This window comes from Nerophis ophidion, linkage group LG06 (genome assembly GCF_033978795.1).
Source record: "Nerophis ophidion isolate RoL-2023_Sa linkage group LG06, RoL_Noph_v1.0, whole genome shotgun sequence".
NCBI classification, from domain to species: Eukaryota; Metazoa; Chordata; class Actinopteri; order Syngnathiformes; family Syngnathidae; genus Nerophis; species Nerophis ophidion.
In genome coordinates this window covers 10,791,303-10,813,278 of record NC_084616.1, presented here as the reverse complement: position 1 = coordinate 10,813,278, position 21,976 = coordinate 10,791,303, and the positions used below count along the sequence as shown (strand labels likewise).

The window sequence follows — 21,976 nt, the reverse complement described above, 5'->3', positions numbered from 1 at the left end:
TTGTTCCATTTCTCATAAATGTACCATATTTACATCATATTTGATAGATGGATGGATGGATGGATGGATAGATAGATAGATAGTACTTTATTTATTCCTTCAGGAAAATTAAAATTTTCAGCACAATCCCATTCAAGATCAGACAAACATTACATTACATTTGAGTATATTATTTAAAGGAACATTTTATGTCATATTATGAAATGTATATTTGTTCTTATATCTAGTTTAAAAGTACAATTTTACATGTATCTAATGTATAATATTCACATTATAGTTGATCATCTTATTTAAAGGACCATTTTATTTTATAAATGTACCATATTTGATCATAACCATAAATAATGTAGCATATTTCATCACTAGTGGTGTGTGTGTGTGTGTGTGTGTGTGTGTGTGTGTGTGTGTGTGTGTGTGTGTGTGTGTGTGTGTGTGTGTGTGTGTGTGTGTGTGTGTGTGTGTGTGTGGAGGTCAACTGCAAGCCAAAATCAATACGGGAGTCAGAAAGTGCTTGAACACTTTACAAATTAAAAGTAAAGAATACATTTTCATATATTAGACATCCTTATATACAAGCACACAATTATTCTAAGGCTCTTCTAAGGCTCAAAATATGAAGCAATGGCGAAGAAAATAAAAGTTTACAAACTTCAATATTTAAATTAAAAATGTTACCAATTTCCAACTCGGCAACCTGGCTCTTGAAAGTCCGTTTTTTGAACAAGATTCTCTGGCTCTTTGATGACGGTGTCCTGTCAAAATAAAAGCATGTACGACATGCATACTAAATAAGTGCTTTCCACACAATGTCACAGCGCATGTCAAAATAAATGTATATTAAGAAAATAAAGGGCAGAAGAACCATATTTATATCATGTTTGATCATAAATCTTACTTTGAGTACCATATTATATACATCCATGTTCCATTTTTACATCACATAAGTATATCATAATATATTCACACTATAGTTAAACACATTTTATTTAAATGTACCATAAATTCATCTCTATTATTCACATCATATTTCATGTACTACTATTTACATCCTATTTAATGTACCATATTTGAACATTTTAGTCATGCCATTATATTGCACTTAATGTACCATATTGATCATTTTTGTCATATTAACATATTTCATGTACTTGTATTAACATCCTATTTAATGTACCATATTTCATCACTTTTGTCATATTAACAGCATATTACATGTACTTCTATTTACATCATATTTAATGTACCATATTGTTATCATTTTTGTCATACCAACATATTTCATGCACTTCTATTTACATTCTATTTAATGTACCATATTTGATCATATTTCATGTCATTCTATTTACATCCTATTTAATGTACCATATTTGGTCATACTATCATATTTCATGTACTTCTATTTACATGTTATTTAATGTATATTTAATGTACCATATTTGATCATTTTAGTCATATATTTCATGCACTTCAATTTACATCCTATTTAATGTACCATATTTGATCACTTTTGTCATATTAACATATTGCATGTACTTCTATTTACATCATATTTAACGTACATTTAATGTACCATATTTGATCAGTTTTGTCATTTTAACATATTTCATGTACTTCTATTTACATCCTATTTAATGTACAATACTTGATCATTTTTGTCATCTTATCATATTTGTCAGTAAATATTACAGTAAATGTATTTTTGAAAATGTTCTACATTTGCTACAAATAAATAAAAAGTTTGTTTACATCTTTTTGCAATATTTTAAATTTACAAACCCCTTAGAGCGGCCTGAGGGCCATTTGTGGCCCCCAGCCAATTTTGTTAATGACCTCTTGGCCCATTCTAAAAAACACTATATAATAAAAATTTCAAACATTAAAAAGTGTAATAAAAGAGTAAACAGTGACATGTAACAAGAAAAAGTTGCAATGTTGACACTAATAACACAAAGCTGCCATGCAGACTGTTGTTGACCTGCTGAAGGCTCCAATTACTTCACTGGAACTATTACACTTTCTAATATTTTGGGGGGATAATATTGCATATTTTGTGCGAAACAAAGTTTTCTTTCATAAAAAGGGCATCAAACAAAAAAGTATGAAAAAAATTATAAAATCTTATAATCAAGAGATTTAAACGTTAAAATTTAAAAAATATAAATATACATTTGGCTTATTTTCAACACTTTTTCTTTTTTTTATCGTTATGAATTATTGACCTATTTAGGGTTCCAATGACTTCACCTCAAATATTCTACTTTGAAATGTTTTGGGGGAAAATGTTGCATAGTTTGTGTGTTTGCCATATAAATAAGGGTTTTGACATAAAGGCCATAAACATAAAAAACTAAATTTTTCAAAATGTTATAAAGACAGACACACCTGAAGTTGATCTCAAGATTGAAGCGTTAATTGAAAAAAAAAAAAAAAATGACCTATTTCTAACATTTTTATGACTGAGACCATTCCGGAGACCGGGGACCAAACTTGAGGAAAGCCCTAAAAGGTTAAAAAAAACCAACTATTGTATTGCGGTATAGCTCGGTTGGTAGAGTGGCCGTGCCAGCAACTTGAGGGTTGCAGGTTTGATTCCCGCTTCTGCCAGTGTGTCCTTGGGCAAGACACTTGACCCACCTGCTCCCAGTGCCACCCACACTGCTTTAAATGTAACTTAGATATTGGGTTTCACTATGTAAAAGCGCTTTGAGTCACTAGAGAAAAGCGCTATATAAATATAATTCCCTTCACTTTTAAAAAGGAAAAATATCAAAATGGCCCCTGCATACTTTGATTTTTCAGTCTGCGGCCCTCAGTGGAAAAAGTTTGGACACCCCTGCCTTAGAGCTTCAAATAGAACTACTACTGTCATTAAAAGGGGGCGGTCCTTTACTGAGGGGGCGTGTCTTTAGCTGCAGTCTGATGATTAAAAGATGCTGCATGTTTTCCATAGCTTAAATGTTCTTTGCTGGAGGTTTGAGAAGCACTTCCTGTTTAAACCTTGCTTACTTTCTCCCCCAACCAGGCTGGAGACCATTTATAGCGACCCCATCCGCAAAGCTGAGCTGGAGGCGCGACTGCAGTATCTGAAGGTACACACACACACACACACACGCACACACCTGTCGCTCACACCTGTCGCGGCCAGACTTTGTCACATTCCCGCCTCCCGAGCTTTTCTCTCCCCAAAAGCCGCGAGCAGCTGCGGCGCTAATCCCACACTTGACAATGTAGCAGCAGCCATTAGTGAAAAGATGTCATGCAAGTGCTCTATCCCACTCTTTTTACACCTTTTTTGCACCAAGGCACATTTTTTTTAATAAACACCACCAGCAAAAAAGGTTAAAAAATGAAACTCCACCAGGTTGTCGTGCCTTATTTTGACTTTGTTGTTGTTTCCTGGGTGTAGTGTTTTAGTTTCTGCCTCGCACTTTTGGTGACCCTTCCTGTTTAGTTGGTGTTGTCCTGTAGCAGCTTCACGCCTTCCTATGAGTGCAATTTCCGCACCTGCTTTGTTTTCGCAATCAAGACTACCGTATTTCCTTGAATTGCCGCCGGGGTGCTAATTAATTTAAAACCTCGTCTCACTCCGGCTTTTACCAGAAGCATGCGGTAAAGGCAAGCATGCGCTAATTATTTTAAAACCTCTTCTCACTTAACAGAGGCATGCGGTAAATTTAGGCCTGCGCCTATAAATTTGAGTGTGATGTAAGGATACCATCATGAAAAGCACATTTAATAAAAAAAAAACTTTACCTTACCTTTACTTATAAATGAAGTCCATGCGCAGCTCCTTCTGATCAAAAGCATTGATAACCTGTTTATAGAAGTCTTCCTTATCTTTCTTGAGTTTTAAAAGTCTCTCTGTCTCGATGGAGATCTTCCTTTATTTCCTCCTGCTTCCATTGAAATTTCAGTTTAGAAAACTGTTTTATTTTAGATATGTAATCCTCCATGTTAAAGTGCAAGCGAGAGGAAAAAATAAACAATCGCTGCTCACTCTTGCTGCTTGTTGTCACTTCTTCTGCAGCCGAGTAGTCGCAAGAAGGATCACTAGCGCCCTCTACCACCAGGAGGCGGGAGTCATTTAATGACTCATATTTGACACACGCAGCTACGGTATATTAATAAAACAAAGCTGCTTACTGTTCTTTTTAGCATATTCAATAGCTTGGACCTTAAATCCTACTGAATAGCTCTTAATCTTCTTCCCTTTATGCGATTTGAAATGATTGAAATCAGCCTCCTCCATTTTGAAAATGATGACAGGTGAAGTGTCACTCGTGACGTGACGAGTTTGACCCGGTGGAAATTCTAGACATGCGCTAATAAAAATAATATTTTGCCAAACAGTTTGACCCAGCCTTAATTCTGAGCCGGCGGTAATGCTAAGCATGTGCCAATTATTTTGCAAAACGAGTTTGACCCGGCAGTAATTCTAGGCAGGCACATACTATATATACCCGGCGGCAATTCAAGGAAATACGGTATTTAAGTTGTGCGTATGCTGTCCTTCTTTGTGGAGACACTGTTAATTGTCATGTCATGTACAAATGTACTTTGTGGACGCCGTCTCTGCTCCACACGCTGTAAGTTTTTGCTGTCGTCCAGCATTCTGTTTTTTTTTTTACTTTGTAGCCAGTTCACTTTTACTTTTGTTATGCAAAGCCATCCCTATGTTTCGGTGCCTTTACCTAGCGGGACTTGCCTTTTGTTAATATTTGTTTCAGCCTTAAACACCTTTTACATACCAAAAAAGGTTGAAAAACTGCACTAGAAAACGGCACATTAGTATAATTATTGATTTGCCCCAAAAAATTTTTTGGACCAATTAGGCGAAGTTGCATAATTTCCAACTGCACCCCAGACCATATCTCATGGCACTGGTGTGCTGCGGCACAGTGGTTGAAAAACACTGCTCTATCCAGTCCACTCATGACTCCAAGTACTTGTACTTCCAGCTAACAAATTCTCACCTTCTTCTACGCAGCAAACCCTGCATGAGAAGTGGGAGGAGTATCGCTCGCTGATGGTGCAAGAACAGAGGCTCGTTCACGGTAAGTCACTTCCTGTTTGTCCCACGGATCACTTCAACTAACTTTTTTGAAGACAATCTAGGACGAACACGCTTGAGCAAACAAAATGTAAATCAAAAAGTTCTTGTTATCAGCCAACTTTGTTTAGGTCTTTTTAAATAAAACTAACCTAAGTATTCATTAAAAAAAATCTAACCACTTATGAGTTTTTTCCTAACCCAACGCACATGTTTGTGTAGAAATGTTGTCTCAAATGGACCATTTTTACTTTGCGGCAACAAGTGTAACTTTTTTTTAACACAATTTAATGTCTGTAACGCATTAATGTAACCATTAATACAACAAATGCCGAAGTTTTTATAAACTTTTAATACGGTATGTCTTCACTAACTAAATGTAACTGTTTTTGTAAACGTTTAATACGATTCAATATCTAAACAAACTTAATTTAACCGTTTTTAACATTTAACTAATGATTTAATGTCTTAACGCATTAATGTAACCATTTTCGTAAAACTTTAATACAACAAATGTCAATGTAATGCAGGGGTGTCCAAACTTTTTCTACTTATTTTAAAAACCAATACAATAAATGTATAACCAATATACATTTCGGCCTCCACTCAGGTTTGATCCCAGGGACACCAAAGGGTTTTGGTCAAAAAAATATTAAAAATGTGTCATTATTCAGTATTTTTTTGTTATATTATTATTCAAGTTTTAAATCTCCAGATCAACATTAGGTCCATCTGTCAATAAAATTATTTTAAAGATTTAAGTTGTATGCTCTTTTTGTCAAAGAAAACCCTGTTTTTTGATGGAAAAAAAAAAAAAAAAATGCCATATTATCCCCCAATATTTTTTTAAGTGGAATATTTAATATTATATAATAATTGGAGCAAACTTAACGTACACATTTTCATACACGTCCAAGCTAAATACTATGCTAGTAAACGTAGCCCACGTACACGACCTCAAGCACGTTAGACATTTGTTCTTCGACAAACGTGAATTGGTGTATGTTTTTTTAAAGTACGATAATTTTTGTTCCGTAAAATATCTAGGATCTGGTCATTTAAAAGCATCGGAATGTATAGTCTTCAATAATCGAACATTTTAAAACTGGTTTTTGTAAACATTTTAAGTCTTGAATTGACCCAAAGTACGAATTTGTGTAAGAATCAGACTTTTTAATATCGAACAAACTTAACGTACACATTTTCGTACACGTCTAAGCCAATTCTATTCTAGTAAACGTAGCCCACGTACACGACCTCAAGCATGCCAGACATTTTGTTCTTCAGCAAACATGAATGGACGTATGTGTTTTTAGAAGTCATTTTAGTTTCGTAAGAGATCCAATATATCTGGTCATTTGAAAAGATCGGAATGTATAGTCTTAAATGAATGCGTAATCGCAATAATCAAGTCCTCATGATTTATATTTTTAAAACAGGTTTTCGTAAACATTTTAGTCCTGAATTGACTTAATGTACATATATATATTTGTGTAAGAATCAGACTTAATAACATCGAACAAACTTAACGTACACATTTTTGTACACTTCCAAGCCAAATCTATTCTAGTAAACGTAGCCCACGTACACGACCTCAAGCACGTTAGACATTTGTTCTTCAACAAACGTGAATTGGTGTACGTGTTTTTAAAAGTACGATAATTTTTGTTTCGTAAAATATCTAGGATCTGGTCATTTTAAAGCATCGGAATGTATAGTATTCAATGAATGCGTAATTGTAATAATTAAGTCCTCATGATTTCTATTTTTGAAACTGGTTTTCGTAAATGTTTTGTCTTGAATTGACTTAATGTACGAATTTGTGTGAGAATCAGACTTTTTGATATCGGACAAACCTAACATACACATTTTTGTACACGTCTAAGCCAATTCTATTCTTGTAAACGTAGCCCACGTACGCGAACTCAAGCATGGCAGACATTTTGTTCTTCAACAAACGTGAATCGACGTACGTGTTTTCAGAAGTCATTTTAGTTTCGTAAGAGATCCAATATCTGGTCATTTGAAAAGATCGGAATTTATAGTCCTCAATGAATGCGTAATCGTAATAATTAAGTCCTCACGATTTATATTTTTAAAACTGGTCTTCGTAAACATTTTAGTCTTGAATTGATTTAATGTATATATTTGTGTAAGAATCAGACTTAATAATATCGAACAAACTTAACGTACACGTCCAAGCCAATTCTATTCTAGTTAACGTAGCCCACGTACACGACCTCAAGCACGTTAGACATTTGTTCTTTAACAAACGTGAATTGGTGTACGTGTTTTTCCAAGTACAGTAATTTTTGTTTCGTAAAATATCTAGGATCTGGTCATTTGAAAGCATCGGAATGTATAGTCTTCAATAATCAAGCATTTTTAAAACTGTTTTTTGTAAACGTTTTAAGTTTTGAATTGACCCAATGTCGAATTTGTGTGAGAATCAGACTTTTTAATATCAGACAAACCTAACATACACATTTTCGTACACGTCTAAGCAAATTCTATTCTTGTAAACGTAGCCGACGTACACGAACTCAAGCATGGCAGACATTTTGTTCTTCAACAAACGTGAATCGACGTACGTGTTTTTAGAAGTCATTTTAGTTTCGTAAGAGATCCAATATCTGGTCTTTTCAAAAGATCGGAATTTATAGTCTTCAATGAATGCAGAATCGTAATAATCAAGTCATGATTTATATTTTTAAAACTGGTCTTCGTTAACATTTTAGTCTTGAATTGACTTAATGTACATATATATATATTTGTGTCAGAATCAGACTTAATAATATCGAACAAACTTAACGTACACATTTTCGTACACGTCCAAGCCAATTCTATTCTAGTAAACGTAACCCACGTACACGACCTCAAGCACGTTAGACATTTGTTGTTCAACAAACGTGAATTGGTGTATGTTTTTTTAAAGTACGATAATTTTTGTTCCGTAAAATATCTAGGATCTGGTCATTTAAAAGCATCGGAATGTATAGTCTTCAATAATCAAGCATTTTAAAACTGGTTTTCGTAAACGTTTGAAGTCTTGAATTGACCCAAAGTACGAATTTGTGTGAGAATCAGACTTTTTAATATCGAACAAATCTAACATACACATTTTTGTACACGTCCAAGCCAATTCTATTCTAGTAAACGTAGCCCACGTACACGACCTCAAGCATGGCAGACATTTTGTTCTTCAACAAACGTGAATGGACGTACGTGTTTTTAGAAGTAATTTTAGTTTCGTAAGAGATCTAATATCTGGTCATTTGAAAAGATCGGAATGTATAGTCTTCAATGAATGCGTAATCGTAATAATCAAGTCCTCATGATTTATATTTTAAAGACAGGTTTTCGTAAACATTTTAGTCCTGAATTGACTTAATGTACATATATATATTTGTGTAAGAATCAGACTTAATAACATCGAACAAACTTAACATTCACAATTTCGTAGACGTCCAAGCCAATTCTATTTTAGTAAACGAAGCCCACGTACACGACCTCAAGCACGTTAGACATTTGTTCTTCAACAAACGTGAATTGGTGTACGTGTTTTTAAAAGTACGGTAATTTTTGTTTCGTAATATATCTAGGATCTGGTCATTTGAAAGCATCGGAATGTATAGTATTCAATGAATGCGTAATTGTAATAATTAAGTCCTCATGATTTCTATTTTTGAAACTGGTTTTCGTAAATGTTTTGTCTTGAATTGACTTAATGTACGAATTTGTGTGAGAATCAGACTTTTTGATATCGGACAAACCTAACATACACATTTTCATACACGTCTAAGCCAATTCTATTCTTGTAAACGTAGCCCACGTACGCGACCTCAAGCATGGCAGACATTTTGTTCTTCAACAAACGTGAATCGACGTACGTGTTTTCAGAAGTCATTTTAGTTTCGTAAGAGATCCAATATCTGGTCATTTGAAAAGATCGGAATGTATAGTCTTCAATGAATGCGTAATAGTAATCAAGTCCTCATGATTTATATTTTTAAGACAGGTTTTCGTAAACATTTTAGTCTTGAATTGACTTAATGTACATATATATATTTGTGTAAGAATCAGACTTAATAATATCGAACAAACTTAACGTACACATTTTCGTACACGTCCAAGCCAATTCTATTCTAGTAAACGTAACCCACGTACACGACCTCAAGCACGTTAGACATTTGTTCTTTAACAAACGTGAATTGGTGTACGTGTTTTTAAAAGTACGATAATTTTTGTTTCGTAAAATATCTAGGATCTGGTCATTTAAAAGCATCGGAATGTATAGTCTTCAATAATGAAGCATTTTAAAACTGGTTTTCGTAAACATTTTAAGTCTTGAATTGACCCAAAGTACGAATTTGTGTAAGAATCAGACTTTTTAATATCGAACAAACTTAACGTACACATTTTCGTACACGTCTAAGCCAATTCTATTCTTGTAAACGTAGCCCACGTACACGACCTCAAGCATGCCAGACATTTAGTTCTTCAGCAAACATGAATGGACGTACGTGTTTTTAGAAGTCATTTTAGTTTCGTAAGAGATCCAATATATCTGGTCATTTGAAAAGATCGGAATGTATAGTCTTAAATGAATGCGTAATCGTAATAATCAAGTCCTCATGATTTATATTTTTAAAACAGGTTTTCGTAAACATTTTAGTCCTGAATTGACTTTATGTATATATTTGTGTAAGAATCAGACTTAATAAAATCGAACAAACTTAACGTACACGTCCAAGCCAATTCTATTCTAGTAAACATTGCCCACGTACACGACCTCAAGCACGTTAGACATTTGTTCTTCGACAAACGTGAATTGGTGTACGTGTTTTTAAAAGTACGATAATTTTTGTTCCGTAAAATATCTAGGATCTGGTCATTTGAAAGCATCGGAATGTATAGTCTTCAATAATCAAGCATTTTTAAAACTGTTTTTTGTAAACGTTTTAAGTCTTGAATTGACCCAATGTCGAATTTCTGTGAGAATCAGACTTTTTAATATCAGACAAACCTAACGTACACGTCTAAGCAAATTCTATTCTTGTAAACGTAGCCCACGTACGCGACCTCAAGCATGGCAGACATTTTGTTCTTCAACAAACGTGAATCGAAGTACGTAGTTTTAGAAGTCATTTTAGTTTCGTAAGGGATCCAATATCTGGTCATTTGAAAAGATCGGAATTTATAGTCCTCAATGAATGCGTAATCGTAATAATTAAGTCCTCACGATTTATATTTTTAAAACTGGTCTTCGTAAACATTTTAGTCTTGAATTGATTTAATGTATATATTTGTGTAAGAATCAGACTTAATAATATCGAACAAACTTAACGTACACGTCCAAGCCAATTCTATTCTAGTTAACATAGCCCACGTACACGACCTCAAGCACGTTAGACATTTGTTCTTCAACAAACGTGAATTGGTGTACGTGTTTTTAAAAGTACGGTCATTTTTGTTTCGTAAAATATCTAGGATCTGGTCATTTAAAAGCATCGGAATGTATAGTCTTCAATAATCAAGCATTTTAAAACTGGTTTTCGTAAACGTTTTAAGTCTTGAATTGACCCAATGTCGAATTTGTGTGAGAATCAGACTTTTTAATATCGAACAAACCTAACGTACACATTTTCGTAGACGTCCAAGCCAATTCTATTCTAGTAAACGTAGCCGACGTACGCAAACTCAAGCATGGCAGACATTTTGTTCTTCAACAAACATGAATGGACGTATGTGTTTTTAGAAGTCATTTTAGTTTCGTAAGAGATCCAATATCTGGTCATTTGAAAAGATCGGAATTTATAGTCCTCAATGAATGCGTAATCGTAATAATTAAGTCCTCATGATTTATATTTTTAAAACTGGTCTTCGTAAACATTTTAGTCTTGAATTGACTTAATGTATATATTTGTGTAAGAATCAGACTTAATAATATCGTACAAACTTAACGTACACATTTTCGTACACGTCCAAGCCAATTCTATTCTAGTAAACCTAGCCCACGTACACAACCTCAAGCACGTTAGACATTTGTTCTTCAACAAACGTGAATCGAAGTACGTAGTTTTAGAAGTCATTTTAGTTTCGTAAGGGATCCAATATCTGGTCATTTGAAAAGATCGGAATTTATAGTCCTCAATGAATGCGTAATCGTAATAATTAAGTCCTCACGATTTATATTTTTAAAACTGGTCTTCGTAAACATTTTAGTCTTGAATTGATTTAATGTATATATTTGTGTAAGAATCAGACTTAATAATATCGAACAAACTTAACGTACACGTCCAAGCCAATTCTATTCTAGTTAACATAGCCCACGTACACGACCTCAAGCACGTTAGACATTTGTTCTTCAACAAACGTGAATTGGTGTACGTGTTTTTAAAAGTACGATAATTTTTGTTCCGTAAAATATCTAGAATCGGGTCATTTAAAAGCATCGGAATGTATAGTCTTCAATAATCAAGCATTTTAAAACTGGTTTTCGTAAACGTTTTAAGTCTTGAATTGACCCAATGTGGAATTTGTGTGAGAATCAGACTTTTTAATATCGGACAAACCTAACACACATTTTTGTACACGTCCAAGCCAATTCTATTCTAGTAAACGTAGCCCACGTACACGACCTCAAGCATGGCAGCCATTTTGTTCTTCAACAAACATGAATGGACGTATGTGTTTTTAGAAGTCATTTTAGTTTCGTAAGAGATCCAATATATCTGGTCATTTGAAAAGATCGGAATGTATAGTCTTAAATGAATGCGTAATCGTAATAATCAAGTCCTCATGATTTATATTTTTAAAACAGGTTTTCGTAAACATTTTAGTCCTGAATTGACTTAATGTACATATATATATTTGTGTAAGAATCTGACTTAATAATATCGAACAAACTTAACGTACACATTTTCGTACACGTCCAAGCTAATACTATGCTAGTAAACGTAGCTCACGTACACGACCTTAAGCACGTTAGACATTTGTTCTTTAACAAACGTGAATTGGTGTATGTTTTTTTAAAGTACGATAATTTTTGTTTTGTAAAATATCTAGGATCTGGTCATTTAAAAGCATCAGAATGTATAGTATTCAATAATCAAGCATTTTTAAAACTGGTTTTCGTAAACGTATTAAGTCTTAAATTGACCCAATGTCGAATTTGTGTAAGAATCAGACTTTTTAATATCGAACAAACTTAACGTACAAATTTTCGTACACGTCTAAGCCAATTCTATTCTTGTAAACGTAGCCCACGTACGCGACCTCAAGCATGGCAGACATTCTGTTCTTCAACAAACGTGAATCGACGTTCGTGTTTTCAGAAGTCATTTTAGTTTCGTCAGAGATCCAATATCTTGTCATTTGAAAAGATCGGAATTTATAGTCTTCAATGAATGCGGAATCGTAATAATGAAGTCCTCATGATTTATATTTTTAAAACAGGTTTTCGTAAACATTTTAGTCTTGAATTGACTTAATGTACATATTTGTGTAAGAATCAGACTTAATAATATCGAACAAACTTAACGTACACGTCCAAGCCAATTCTATTCTAGTTAACATAGCCCACGTACACGACCTCAAGGACGTTAGACATTTGTTCTTTAACAAACGTGAATTGTTGTACGTGATTTTAAAAGTAAGGTAATTTTTGTTTCGTAAAATATCTAGGATCAGGTCATTTGAAGGCATCGGAATGTATAGTCTTCAATAATCAAGCATTTTTAAAACTGGTTTTCGTAAACGTATTAAGTCTTGAATTGACCCAATGTGGAATTTGTGTGAGAATCAGACAAACCTAACACACATTTTCGTACACGTCTAAGCCAATTCTATTCTAGTAAACGTGGCCGACGTACACAAACTCTAGCATGGCAGACATTTTGTTCTTCAACAAACGTGAATGGACGTACGTGTTTTTAGAAGTCATTTTAGTTTCGTAAGAGATCCAATATATCTGGTCATTTGAAAAGATCGGAATGTATAGTCTTAAATGAATGCATAATCGTAATAATCAAGTCCTCATGATTTATATTTTTAAAACAGGTTTTCGTAAACATTTTAGTCCTGAATTGACTTAATGTACATATATATATTTGTGTAAGAATCAGACTTAATAAAATCGAACAAACTTAACTACACATCCAAGCCAATTCTATTCTAGTAAATGTAGCCCACGTACACGACCTCAAGCACGTTAGACATTTGTTCTTCGACAAACGTGAATTGGTGTACGTGTTTTTAAAAGTACGATAATTTTTGTTCCGTAATCAAGCATTTTAAAACTGGTTTTCGTAAACGTTTTAAGTCTTGAATTGACTCAGTCGAATTTGTGTGAGAATCAGACTTTTTAATATCGAACAAACCTAACGTACACATTTTCGTCGACGTCCAAGCCAATTCTATTCTAGTAAACGTAGCCCACGTACGCGACCTCAAGCATGGCAGACATTTTGTTTTTCAACAAACGTGAATGGACGTCAATGTTTTTAGAAGTCATTTTAGTTTCGTCAGATACGACCTTAGACATTGAATAATTTTGTTTTGAAAACATGGGAATGTATTTAAAAGCAGTAAAGACAACTTGAAGAGTTACTAAGTTAAATGTTTGAAAGACAAAAGGACGTAGGTGTTTCCCTACAAGTTGTGGACAATTGACCAAGTGGGTGTAACGACGCGTCTTGTGTGGCAGGCATCGTGATGTGCGACGGCGCCGTGTACGAGTCCCTGGAGTCTGCGGGCGTGTACGGCAGCCTGGGCGCCCCCAGCCCCGCCGCCCGCCACTCTCCGCTCTGCAGCGGCAGCACGGGGAGCACCGCCAGCGTCCTCAGCACGGCCACCGAGGACGACCCGCTCTACCAGACGTGTTTGTACCGCGCGGCGGGTGAGCCGGATGAGGCCGACAGACACAAGCCGGCGGCGGTGAGGAAGCAGCGCCTGCGGCCCGCCAGCGAGCTCTTCACGTCGGCCAAGACGCAGCTGAGCCGCAGCGCCAGCACACGCAGTTACGTGCGCCAGCCTTCGCCCGCCGCCGCCGACAACAACAACAAATCGTCAGGCTTCAGCTCGCTACAGAAGAAACAGAGAAGCTTCCGCAGGCGCCTCCTCCAGTTCATCCCGGGCTTGAACAGGCCGCTGGAGGAGGAGGAGAGCAAACTGTGACCTCACTTCCTGTCCAGACTGTCAAAGTAAAATCCCAAAGAAGCGACCAAAGGCTGATTTTTCATTGGGCGGCTGTACAGAACTTTAAATTCCTGGTTTTAAGTTATTTATTTATTTCAACATTTCTTGTTCAGAATGAAGGATTCATGTTTTGTTTTTTTACTGCATGTTGCCTTTTGTAAGTTTGAGAATCGCATTCTACTTCCTGTCAAAGAGACTGTTGCAAAAAATTAAAAGAATGTTTTCCATATCTACGACCCCAGCTTCTTTGTTTGCAAGGAATATTTTCTACTTTCCTTTTTCAAATGTTCTTTAAAAGTCTACTTGACCAGCTTTTGTGGAGCACAACACAATCTCTACCTCACATATCTTACATACAACACACTTAAGTTCTTTAAAAGTATATTAAACAAGCTATTTATTGAATCTGAGCTGATTCATGTCCGATCACATTTGTTTGAAATGTTCCGTTTAATACTTTACAAAACAAAAACTACTTGTTCAATCTTGCAGACCGCATAAAAACTAAAGTTTGCCTCATGAAAGGTTTTTTTTTGTTAGAGAATTTTACAAGCTTTTAGTAAAATCTAAATCGGTAATGATTAAAATCTCAAAAAATACACAACCTATTCAGATGACATTTTAGTTTGGAGTATTTTACGTAGACTTTACATAATTTCGTAAAAGTTCTTAAAGTGTATTTTACAATATTTTGGTTAGTAAAAAAAGTATTTGTCAACACATGCTATGACATTTTTTCTTCAATATTTCAGAATAATATAAATAGTCTATTATACGGCATTATTCACTAGTGAATAATATACAGTCTATAATACAGTATTATTCACGTGAATAATATAAATACAGTCTATAATACAGTATTCACATCTGAATAATATAAAGTCTATAATACAGTATTATTCACATGTGAATAATATAAATACAGTCTATAATACAGTATTATTCACATCTGAATAATATAAATAAAGTCTATAATATATAATACAGTATTATTCACATGTGAATAATATAAATACAGTCTATAATACAGCATTATTCACATGTGACTAACAAATACAGTCTATTATACGGCATTATTCACATGTTAATAATATAAATACAGTCTATAATACAGCATTATTCACATGTGAATAATATAAAAGTCTATAATACAGCATCATTCACATGTGAATAACGTAAATACAGTCTATAATACAGTATCATTTACATGTGAATAACGTAAATACAGTCTATTATACGGCATTATTCACATGTGAGTAATATAAATACAGTCTATAATACAATATTATTCGCATGTGAATAATATAAAAACAGTCTAATACAGCATTATTCACATGTGAATAATATAAATACAGTCTATAATACAGTATTCACATCTGAATAATATAAAGTCTATAATACAGTATTATTCACATGTGAATAATATAAATAAAGTCTATAATACAGTATTATTCACATGTGAATAATATAAATACAGTCTATAATACAGCATTATTCACATGTGACTAACAAATACACTCTATTATACGGCATTATTCACATGTTAATAATATAAATACAGTCTATAATACAGCATTATTCACATGTGAATAGTATAACTACAGTCTATAATACAGTATTATTCACATGTGAATAATATAAAGTCTATAATACAGTATTATTCACATGTGAATAATATAAATACAGTCTATAATACAGTATTATTCACATCTGAATAATATAAATACAGTCTATTATACAGCATTATTCACATGTTAATAATATAAATACAGTCTATTATACAGCATTATTCACATGTGAATAGTATAAATACAGTCTATAATACAGTATCATTCACATGTGAATAATATAGTCTATTATACAGCATTATTCACATGTGAATAATATAAAAGTCTATAATACAGCATCATTCACATGTGAATAACGTAAATACAGTCTATATAATACAGTGTCATTTACATGTGAATGACGTAAATACAGTCTATAATACAGTATCATTCACATGTGAATAATATAGTCTATTATACAGCATTATTCACATGTGAATAATATAAAAGTCTATAATACAGCATCATTCACATGTGAATAACGTAAATACAGTCTATATAATACAGTGTCATTTACATGTGAATGACGTAAATACAGTCTATAATACAGTATTATTCACATGTGAATAATATAAATACAGTCTATTATACAGCATTATTCACATGTGAATAATATAAATACAGTCTATAATACAGCATTATTCACATGTGAATAACAAATACAGTCTATTATACGGCATTATTCACATGTGAGTAATATACAGTCTATAATACAGTATTATTCACATGTGAATAATATAAAAACAGTATTATACAGAATTTTTCACATGTTAATAATATAAATACAGTCTATAATACAGCATTATTAACTTTGAATAATATAAATACAGTCTATACAGAATTATTCACATGTGAATAATATAAATAGTCTATAATACAGCATTATTCACATGTGAATAATATAAATAGTCTATTATACAGCATTATTCACATGTGAATAATATAATCTATAATACAGTATTATTCACATGTGAATAACGTAAATACAGTCTATAATACAGTATTATTCACATGTGAATAATATAAATAGTCTATAATACGGTATTATTCACTTGTGAATAATATAAATAGTCTATTATACAGCATTATTCACATGTTAATAATATAAATACAGTCTATTATACAGCATTATTCACTAGTGAATAACAGTCTATAATACAGTATTATTCACGTGAATAATATAAATACAGTCTATTATTCAGCATTATTCACATGTGAATAATAATAAATACAGTCTATTATACGGCATTATTAACTAGTGAATAACAAATACAGTCTATAATACAGTATCATTCACATGTGAATAATATAAATACAGTCTATAATACAGCATTATTCACATGTGAATAACAAATACAGTCTATTATACAGCATTATTCACATGTTAATAATATAAATACAGTCTATTATACAGCATCAGTCACATGTGAATAATATAAATACAGTCGATAATACAGTATCATTCACATGTGAATAATATACAGTCTATAATACAGCATTATTCACATGTGAATAATATAAAAACAGTCTAATACAGCATTATTCACATGTGAATAACGTATATACAGTCTATAATACAGTATCATTTACATGTGAATAACGTAAATACAGTCTAATACAGTATTATTCGCATGTGAATAATATAATACAGTATAATACAGCATTATTCACATGTTAATAATATAAATACAGTCTATTATACAGCATTATTAACTTGTGAATAATGTAGTCTATAATACAGTATTATTCACATGTGAATAATATAAATACAGTCTATAATACAGTATTATTCACATGTGAATAGTATAAATAGTCTATAATGCAGTATTATTCACTTGTGAATAATATAGTCTATTATACAGCATTATTCACTAGTGAATAACAGTCTATAATACAGTATTATTCACATGAATAATATAAATACAGTGTATTATACAGCATTATTCACATGTGAATATTATAAATACAGCCTATGACACAGTATTATTCACATGTAAATAATATAAATACAGTCTATTGTACAACATTATTCACATGTGAATAATATAGTCTATAATATAGCATTATTCACATGTGAATAATATAAAAACAGTCTATAATAAAGTATCATTTACATGTGAATAACGTAAATACAGTCTATAATACAGTATTATTCACATGTGAATAATATAAATACAGTCTATAATATAGTATTATTCACATGTGAATAATATAAATACAGTCTATTATACAGTATTATTCAATTGTGAATAATATAAAGTATTACACAGCATTATTCACATGTGAGTAATATAAATAAAGTCTATTATATAGCATTATTCACATGTGAATAGTATAAATACAGTCTATGATACAGTATTATTCTCATGTGAATAACGTAAATACAGTCTATAATACAGTATATTCACATGTGAATAATATAAATACAGTCTATTATACAGCACTATTCACATGTGAATAGTATAAACAGTCTATAATACAGTTTTATTCTCACGCAAATAACATAATAAATACAGTCTATTATACAGCATCATTCACATGTGAATAATATAAACACAGTCTATAATATAGTATTATTCACGTGTGAATAATAATACAGTCTATAATACAGTATTATTCATATGTGAATAATATAAATACAGGCTATATTTAAGCATTATTCACATGTGAATAATATAAATAGTCTATTATACAGCATTATTCACATGTGAATAATATAAATACAGTATTATTCACATGTGAATAATATAAATAGTCTATTATACAGCATTATTCACATGTGAATAATATAAATAGTCTATTATACAGCATTATTCACATGTGAATAACATAAATACAGTCTATTATACAGCATTATTCACATGTGAATAACATAAATACAGTCTATTATACAGCATTATTCACGTGTGAATAACATAAATACAGTCTATTATACAGCATTATTCACATGTGAATAATATAAATACAGTCTTTAATACAGTATTTTTCACATGTGATTAATATAAATACAGTATTATACAGCATTATTGACATGAATAATATAACTACAGTCAATTATACAGCATTATTCACATTAATAATATAAATAAGTCTATTATACACGTATCTCTAATGTGTGGCTGCCATCTACTGGTCACACTTATTTCACCATGTGAAATAAGTTTTCACCAAGCATAAAATTGCTTCGAGGTCGGTAAGCACAAACAAAATTATTTCGTATATTAGGCACACCGGATGTTAAGGCGCACTATCGGGCTTTGAGAAAATTTAAGAATTTTAAGTGCGCATTTTAATTGGGAAAAATACCAAACATGTATAATCCGGCAGGTGAGATTTACTTTGAAATATTTGGTAATAATACGTCCTGAAAGCCGCCCAAACACTTCCATACTCGTTCATGAAAGATAAAGCGTTCGGCATCAAGTCCGCAGACTTAAGACCTGGGTCAGGAAGCACGAGTGAAGGCGGCCTTGTTCTTAAATTCTCTGCCCGCCGGGGTACATTGCAGTGGTCTACAGGAACGCATTGTGCACGACTTGCAACTAAAGTTCACCTTTTTCCCACCGAGTCTTCCCCTGGGACCCCGCGTGTGACGTCACGCCCACACAGTTCTGAGTGGGACGCGTCTTGTTTGGGGGACTTGGGGGTTTGGACTTTGGACAATAAAGCTGACTCGCTATATTGTCAAGAGGAAAGTGGCGAGGACGACAACACTTTCTCTTCCAAAGCGTCGCAAATTCCCACGAATGCCGGACTGCGGCGCTCGGGGGCTGACCCCGGGGGGAGGGGGTCACGTTCATCACCTTTGATCCCTTTTGTGTCTCAAAGAGACTTAAGTTGGCGTCCATAACGTGTCGTCATTGAAGAGCATGCTAACGAGGGCAAAGATTGGTCAATTACTGCTCGTCGTTAGGTCTCAATGGGTCATTTAGGAGCGGGGGAGGGGGTCGTCCAGGCCACAACACTTAGGGGGATGTTTGAATGGCACGCTGCTGGCACCCTGCTGGCACCCTGCTGGCAGATGTTTGCCAAGACAAAATGTGTGTGTTTTACCTTTTAGTGCAGCGACTCCATGACTTCGCACGTCGGCTCCAATTCCTTCTGCTAAGCTAAAATGTTTCTTTGCCTGCAGGACAGAAGAAGAAGAAGAATAAAGGCTTTGTGATGTTGGACTTGTGGTGAAGACGCTCGAATCAAACAATCATGAAAACATCCGTTTTTTTAATCATTTTTTGAAGAACTAATTTTCCAGATTTTTCGGGGTTGATTTTTCAATATAATTTTACAAATTCTTCTCCATGCACTTTTTTAAAATGATTTATTTTTAGGGGACGTGGGATTGCTTAACACAAATGCTTCTAATGTTTTTAATAAAATTTAAATAGCTTTTCCCAAGAACATTTTTGGAAAAGTGTTTTCCTCTAAAATTTTTTTTTTTTTTAATAAAAATGTTCAAGTATTTTTAAGTATTTTTTGAACATTTAAAATATACACAAATTGTGGATAATCGTTTGAGAAAATGGTTATCTCAAAGAACATATCAATTGTTTATTACATATGCTTCTCAAAAACATTTTTACAAATCTAATAACTTTTTTTTAATACAGTAGCCAATTCAATCATTTTAAAAATGTATTCATATATTTTTTTAATTATTTAAAATACAATTGTATTTAAAAAAAATATTGAAAATAGATTTCCTATAAAAATCGTATTTTAAAACTACAATTGTAAACTATTTTTAAGAAAAAAAAGTTTGATTACTTTTCAACAACATTTTTAAAGCATTTGAACATGATTTATTTGAAATGTGTTTTTTAGGAAAGTAGTTTAAAAAAAAATGTTTTTCAAAGAAAATATATTTCTTGTAGAGCATTTCTCAAAAATAACCTTTTCAATATATATTTTTTTCAAAGAACATATTTCAAATATTTAATGATTTCTTTTATATAATTGCTTTGGTCAAAATAGTTTCTTAAAAACATTTTACTAAAACCATATATATATATATATATATATATATATATATATATATATATATATATAAATACACATAACTTTTTTCCAATAAACATTCCAACCCAAAGTTTTATTTTATTTTATTATTTTTAAACACACAAGCCTATTCAGGAATTTAAACAAATATTTGTAACATTTATGAAAAAAATATTTCTATTTTAATTTGTAACTACAATTTTCAATAACATTTAAAAGTATTTTTACGAACACTTTTTGAAAATTACTTTTCAATAATATTTAAAAATTATTTATTTTAAATATTAACTTTTGGAAAATAATTTCTTGAAACATTTTGTAAAAATTATTTAAAAAAATATATATATATATAAAACATTTAAAAATGTTTTTCCAGGAACAGTATGTCCAAAATGTATGTATTTCAGAACAATTTGCAGAATGGAAAAAAAAATTTCAAGAAAAAAAATGTTTTAAACTTTTTTTTTTTTAATTTCCTTTAAAAAAAAAAAATACCAATATTTATTCAGTCATGGTTTTGGGGAAAACATAAAATTGCTTAATAAAACACTGCAAAATGTTTCTTTCAAGAACATTTTCCCCCCAAAAATAGAAAATATTGTTTTATATCAAATAGGCTATTGAAGAATAAAAAAAAAGTTTGTAAGATTTTTTTTTAAATAAATTCTCCATAAATGTTTTAATGTTCAAAGAGCATTTTTCATATTTTAAAACAGTTTTTCCAGGAACATTTTCCCCCCAAAAATACAAAATATATATTTTTAAATACAATGGCCTATTCAAGACTTTAAAAAAATATATTTGTAATATTTTTGGGAAAATAAATGTACATCACATATAAAATAAATATATTCAAAGAGCATTTTTTAAAATGTTCTAAGAACATTTTAAAAATATACTTTTATAAACATTAATTTTGAATGTAAGTTATAATTTAACTTGTTTCTTTAAATAATGTTTGAAAAAATTCACAACAAAAAAAAAAATCATAATTTCAAACGGAAATGCAAAAGGAAGACTTTCTTTGGGGAAGGAAAATGCTGTTGAAAATTCAAGATTGTGTTCTTTCATCGGAAGCAGGACGTTACTCTGCGCACAGGACATCCTCCATAAAGATAAAGAAATC

General features: G+C 32.2%; 1 protein-coding gene and 1 long non-coding RNA gene across 2 annotated transcripts in view; one reads left to right on the top strand and one right to left on the bottom strand.

Moving 5' to 3' along the window:
• The window catches only part of tamalin (trafficking regulator and scaffold protein tamalin), a 44,497-nt gene extending 30,020 nt beyond the window's left edge, over nt 1-14,477 (top strand). Inside the window, exons 6-8 of the mRNA XM_061902639.1 lie at nt 3,023-3,089; nt 4,988-5,054; nt 13,758-14,477. Of these exons, the coding sequence (XP_061758623.1) occupies nt 3,023-3,089; nt 4,988-5,054; nt 13,758-14,227 (604 nt within the window). The 3' untranslated portion in view covers nt 14,228-14,477. The remainder of the gene's footprint in view (nt 1-3,022; nt 3,090-4,987; nt 5,055-13,757) is intronic.
• On the bottom strand, nt 508-19,983 carry LOC133554189 (uncharacterized). Its single transcript, XR_009807068.1, has 2 exons — nt 19,909-19,983; nt 508-752 (listed from the first exon to the last, which is right to left on the bottom strand). It is a non-coding gene; the product is annotated as an uncharacterized LOC133554189 (long non-coding RNA).
• Nucleotides 19,984-21,976: the final 1,993 nt, after the last annotated feature.